Below are 6,607 nucleotides of genomic sequence, written 5' to 3' on the forward strand. Positions count from 1 at the left end.
ATAGATAGATAGATAGATAGATAGATAGATAGATAGATAGATAGATAGATAGATAGATAGGTGGATGTCTTGATCTGTCAACCTGCAGGGTATAAATGTCAGGCTATTCATACTGTAAATTAGAACTAAGTCAGGGTCATGTTCCTCTTTTTTGAACTTTCTATTCCTATAAAAATGTGAGTAAATCAAGCTTGTTTGTTTCAGGTTATCACAACAGCACAAGTTGCAAGTTTCTGTGAATTAACTCATATTTTTCACGGCCTTTTTTATGCAGCAGCAAAGCCTCCAAACAATCTGACTCATCACAGTGAGTAAGATCTGAGCAGCACATCTCCATGTGTGTCTCTAATGTATTTGTGTGTGTATTAATACAAATCATGACTAAATAAAAAACAGAAATGACTTTATTTTGTTTTTGCACTTCTTAGTAATTGAAGTATCCACAATACCCACAGATGTCAAAGTGGACAGTGAGTGATTTATATTTGTGTGTGTGTGTGTGTGTGTGTGTGTGTGTGTGTCTGTGTGCCATTTGCATTTATATTATTCAGATCTAATGTGTGTAAATCTTCTAGGAGGTAATTGTACATGTCGTTCTTCCCTGCAGTTCTGTTCCTGACTGCAGCGATGTGTGTGGCAGCCATACTGTTTGTGTGTCTGTTCACACTGTGTCTCCTGTGCGCTGTTAAACACCAGAGATCAGGCCCACGCCAGAACAGAGAGGTCAGTCTGTGACGGAAACGTCTGCAGCCATGTTAGCAGTGAGATCCAGACTGAACTACCTCTCAGGGACGGCTCTTCTCCTTCAGTCTCTGATGTTTCTCCCAGTTTTGCACCAGTTGTATGACATCATCAACACGCTGAACTCCTCAGAGAATTCCTCAGTCTATTCCCACATGGGCTCAATCAGACATCACACAGACTTAGAGATGAGGAGCTGTTCATTTGGTGCAGTCCAGTGGATTCGGTCATTTGTGTTCATATCTGTCTACACAGTGCATGTGAAAGTATTTTTAGTAGTTTTTGCCCTGTTAAAGACACCACATTGCCTTACAAGCAAACACACAACCTCATACAGAGAATAGTTTGATCTCTCATACTGGACACAGATCACTGTCGGCGTGTTTCTGTTCCCTTCACAGACATCAGCGGACTATGAGACAATGACGCCTGGTGAGGGAACTGAACCTGAACCCCGCTGCACCTGTTCACCTTCGGACTGTGCTGCTCCCTCAGCTCCACCGCCGCCACCTCGTGACCTCTGCCCCCACTTCACGTCAAAGCACCGGGAATCCACTGTCACTCTCGGCGAATATGCTGAAGTGGATGTACGAGGCCACGTCTGCCAGTACCAACATCTGGATCTCAGCCAGTTGGAGGATCATGTTTATCACAGGCTCTGTGGTCCTAAAGATGGACCCATGCAGATGAACTGTTGATACCACTCAGTTTATTTACAACTTGGGTCTTGTTTACAAAAACTTTAGACAGCACCTTAATTCGTCAGATATAACTTTCTACTTTCTGAGATACCTTGGTGCTAATAGAGTATTAATAATATTATGATTTGTGGCCAAAACACACATGTTTTATACGTTTTGAATGAACCTATGCTGTTCATAAACTATAATAAATTCCAAATTCAACAATTCAGGAGTTGTAATGTTGTGTTTTGTTATTTCTGAATGAAAAAGTGTCATTTTGCATGACACAGAGAAGGGAAAATGAGAAATGAGATACATTGTTCCCAAATAAACCAAATTATAATATATGAAGGTGTTGTTCACTGTCCTATAACATTCCCAGTGAGACAGGTGGGAGATGGGAGGGATGCTGCGTTGCTTCTCACATGTTCTAAGTGGTTTCAGAGTGAGGTTAAAACAAAGGAAGCTACTGAAACACAGGAAGTGCAAGAGCAAAGAGGAAACACAGAGTTGTCATTAATTTGGGGACAGTTACAAAGACATGAAACCAGCTTTGAGATCAGAAAAGGAAAAGGGACAAAGACGTATGAGCAGCATGGACAAGGTTTTCCTCATTCTGATTCTTGTGGGAGGTAAGTTCCCTGAGATTGGCTCAATTGAGTTTGTGTTCTGTGTCTTTGTTTCAGCGAACACACTCACAACCTTTCATTGTCACATTCCTAATTCTTAAAGCAACACTTTCTGTTGCCTTGCTGTTGAGTTTCAGCCTCAACTGTGAACTCTGTTGACTTTTAAAGTGTTTTGACGAAGCTGGGAGGAGATTTGGAGATTTGTTGTTGGTGTTGAGAGCTGTTTAGATAACTCAGTGGGTGCACCTTGAAATCAGCTTTTCCTAACCACAAAAACAATGTCAGGGTTAAAAAGTATAAAATATATAACATATGATTCAGGTTATTTTTCCAGACTTTTGCTTTTTTGTGAAATGCTGCATATATGTTTCTATAAGGGCTTCTAGAAATACTCAAATGAAAGAATGAACTGCCAACAACTTCCACATAGGGAACGTTAATGGGGACCACTGCTTTACAGGAGTGAATCGATTGACATGAGGGTTTATAGAAAATAGTTGTTGAAGGCTGAATGGAGATGTGACTTTTGTTGCTGTCTCTGTGTCTTGTGCAGGATTCTGGAAGACTGAAGCTATATCTGTAGAAGGAGAGCTGGGTGGAGATGTCACAATTCAATGCTCTCACGTTTTAGCATCTGACAACGTCAAATATTTCTGCAAGGACCCTTGTGAGGATGAAGACGTCCTAATAAGAAGCAGCCAAATCAGTAGAGGCAGATACAGTATCAAAGATGAAGGAAGCACGTTCAACGTGACCATCTCTCATCTGACGGAGGGCGACGCAGGAAAATACTGGTGTGGAATAGAAAGAGTTGTTAAGGACACGTACAAAGAAGTCGTCCTCACGGTCGTAAAGGGTGAGTTGAGTCCCCGCTGTAAAGGAACTGTTTTTATGACGTCGTCATTCGTCATCACTTTATCACTTTAACATTTATTGCATTTCCTTTTCACCAAAACGTGATCGACATTTCACAAAAGCGTCTGTTTCAAACTGATCTTCTCTTTTTCGCAACAGGAAAGAAGTGAGAGGCTGTAACAGAAACGAGACAAGGAACAAAATAAACATCACTCTGTCTGTTTCTCTTTCTTTCTTCAGGAAAAACACAGGACCCTGAAGAGGACTTTTCACAATCAACTATAGGTGAAGCATTTACTACAAATGCAGCACGTCCTGCATTTACTACAAATACACACGTCCGCATTACTACAACTGTCACACCCGACGTTTCTGGTACGTGGACAAATCTGAATATTTCCAAATCAGAATGTTTCCAAATCAACACAACTCACATCTGGAATGGACACCACTGGCCATACAATGCAAAAAACAAGCGGCGAGAAAATATTATTATAAATGTTAATATTACATAATTAATAAAATAATTTGAATGAAACAATACTGGATCATGTCTTACAGACTCAAACTACACTTATTTTCGCCTTTGGCCAGACACCGTGCTGTACGCTACTGTTGGGAGCGTCGCCACGCTCAGTGTGTCACTGCTGCTGGTAACGAGGTTCAGGAAACGCAGAGACGACGTCAGTGCAGAGGAAGGAGAGGTATGAGACAGAGAGGTGATAACACGTCAGTCTCCTCACGGCCTAACAACCTTCTCCCTATAGAGACGCATGATGATAATGGTGACAGCAAATTAAACTAAGCAGAAAACGATAGGTTCTTCTCATAGTTTCTGAGGTCAACATATGTGGAGGGGTTTTCCAAAGTCACTCTCACCACATGGTTCTTTATGTTTAATGCATAGAGTAGGAAATACACTTATTCATTTTCTTAAAGAGATTTAGACAGGGAGATAGTCACCTGTCTTATTTCTTTCTATTTTATTTTCATTCAGGACTGTGCACAGTCAAACACACAATGACATGCAGATTTTTCTCTTTTCACTTTTCCACAGTTAGACAGTGAGAACGATGACATTGCAAAAGAAGTCCAGTTGATAAGATTATCTGAGAAGAACTCTGGTGCTCACCGAAACCAGGATCCTTCAACCTCTGTGTACACAGAGGTTGAATACAGCGCACCACCTCATATCAGTGAAACCATCTGCTGCTCCAGAGGTGCTACAGAGTCCAGACATTCAGCTGCAAATGTCCTCAGCACCACTTCAGAGATCTGCAGCATATGTATACCAGCCATGATATCAGAAAGAGCAGGTGATGGCTGTCTCAGAAAACACACAGATGCACCTGCAGCACTGAGGAATGCTCTGATCAAAGCGACAGACAGCTGTTTGAGCACTGTGTCAGTTGTTTACTACAGAACCTGCAGTGATTCCACTGAATCTAGGCCCCGCTCTCTTTGGTTTGGCTTGGATTTGTCTGAATAGCCTGAGTTCATCTCAGAGTTTTGAGTTTTGTGTGTTGTTACGGAGTTTTTATGCGGCTGAACTGCACGACTCACTCTGCTTCTACACATGTAAAACTACATGGTCTGTGTGTTGTGTTGATGGTATGTAATATGGCTTAACTCACTTTTATTGCTCACTGCTTAGTTTGTTGTGTTGTTATTTTCTGTATCATGCTCTTCATATGTATGTGATGCCATCTGTGCATGAAATAAATGTAATGAATTCATCAATTACAAAAATACAATAAACTATAATTGAGCCTGCGTTTTTGGCTGATACGTATATGTTCAAAGTTCAGACTTTAGTGACTCCAAGCTGTCAAATGAATAAAGACACCAAATAAAGATTTCACATTTCCACATGACAATGAAACCTATTGTCTTGTGTTTAAAATGGGACAGTGAGATCTAGAAGAGAGGTGGGAAATGGATCCCAGCAATGAAACCCTGTTTCAATAGGGTAATGAAAGAAGAGGCAAGAAGTGATGAAATGAACAAAGCTTCCTGATCCAGTCCTCTACAGCAGACACCTGTTATCTTATCAGATTCATATTAAATCAAGTTCCAATCGGTGGATGTTAATCTGTTGTTCTACAGATCAGATATTATTAATGCACGTTAAGACAAACAATGACAGTTACATCTTTATAACGAAGTATATTTTGTTGTGCACTGGTGAAATGGATTAATTAACATGACTAATGACAGACTTGCCAAAAACATTTTCAAATAGAATTGATCCAGATGAGTAATTTTAGTGACCAGTGTCAATTGAGTACATTTTAAATACATTTCTATATTTTCTATTTTTATTCTTGGCAGATCAGTGGTAAAATACATTGAACTGGCACGTTCTGAAAAATTCCTTTGGCTTGTATTGATCCTTGTCACAGCTGCAGCTGCTGTGGCTCAGAAGGTAGAGCGGGTCGTCCACTGACCACAAAGGCTAGTGGTTTGATCCCTGTCTCCCCCATTCCTGGTACCCAAGTGTCCACCTCGGCTGTCCCTGTGTGTGATAGAGAAAGGGATTTACACAAATGATCTACAAACTGTATGATAAAAAACTTTGAGTCATCATCCAGACTAGAAAAGATCTATTTTACCGTGATGAATTATAGTAGAAGATGTGACGGCCTTGCAGGATGCAGCAAACTAAACCTGCATTATCCTCTGAACTGAATCCAGGATGTGCTGGTGTAGGATAGAGTTCATGAGGACACACATATGGTCGTTGTTTGAGTCACACGAGTTACAATAAGTTCATCATTTCACTTTCATAGGTTGAGTGGGATGTGTGCACAGGTTTGTAAAAGAGGAAGAGGCATGAAAAGCACCTGACTGAACACAACAGCAGCAGAGAGTGTGACAGTGTGAGCTGTAGGTAAACTGGGAGTGATGGGAGCGGCCGGGATCTCATGGAGAACAACTATGACTGTCATCATCACAGCATCACAAATCCCAGGTAAGATGATTCCTCGATGCATTAGGACTTTTTAAGCTGCTGTGACCAAAAGAAACCTTCACACCTAACAGAGTTTATCATTGTGACAGCTCTGATCAGTGTCAGAACCACAGCTGTGACCGGTGTGGAGGGTCAGAAGTTCAACTTCACATGTGAATACCCACAGAGCTGGCAGGGCAACACCAAGTACCTCTGCCATGTGGACGACAATGACAATCACCTGATACGCACAGATAGACACAACCAGTGGGAAACAAACGGACGCTTCTCCCTGTACGACAACACCACTGCAGCCTAGAGATTTTCTTGTGTGTGCAATTTTGTATTTTTCAAAGAATTGGTGAAGAAATGAAACACCAACAATAAACACGCATTTGTTTGACACATAGCCTACTGAGTTAGCGTTTGTTAAATTGTTACCAGTGCATGGTTACATTTTTGAACACTGGAATTTAATTGGTAGATAGATAGATAGATAGATAGATAGATAGATAGATAGATAGATAGATAGCTAGATAGACAGATAGATAGATAGATAGATAGGTGGATGTCTTGATCTGTCAACCTGCAGGGTATAAATGTAAGGCCATTCATAATGTAAATTAGAACTAAGTCAGGGTCATGTTCCTCTTTTTTGAACTTTCTATTCCTGTGAAAATGTGAGTATATGAAGCTTGTTTGTTTCAGGTTATCACAACAGCACAAGTTGCAAGTTTCTGTGAATTAAC

The 6,607-nt window shown here is 40.7% G+C and overlaps 1 protein-coding gene across 1 annotated transcript; it reads left to right on the top strand.

Moving 5' to 3' along the window:
• Positions 1-1,757: 1,757 nt before the first annotated feature.
• On the top strand, positions 1,758-4,397 carry LOC118124739 (CMRF35-like molecule 1). The gene is made up of 5 exons (XM_047342301.1): positions 1,758-2,056; positions 2,607-2,909; positions 3,149-3,193; positions 3,470-3,612; positions 3,966-4,397. The coding sequence occupies exons 1-5, from the start codon at positions 1,966-1,968 to the stop codon at positions 4,395-4,397; spliced, it is 1,014 nt and encodes a 337-aa protein (XP_047198257.1). The 5' UTR covers positions 1,758-1,965.
• The last annotated feature ends 2,210 nt before the right edge of the window (positions 4,398-6,607 follow it).

The sequence above is a fragment of the Hippoglossus stenolepis genome, chromosome 2 (genome assembly GCF_022539355.2).
Source record: "Hippoglossus stenolepis isolate QCI-W04-F060 chromosome 2, HSTE1.2, whole genome shotgun sequence".
Taxonomy (NCBI): Eukaryota; Metazoa; Chordata; class Actinopteri; order Pleuronectiformes; family Pleuronectidae; genus Hippoglossus; species Hippoglossus stenolepis.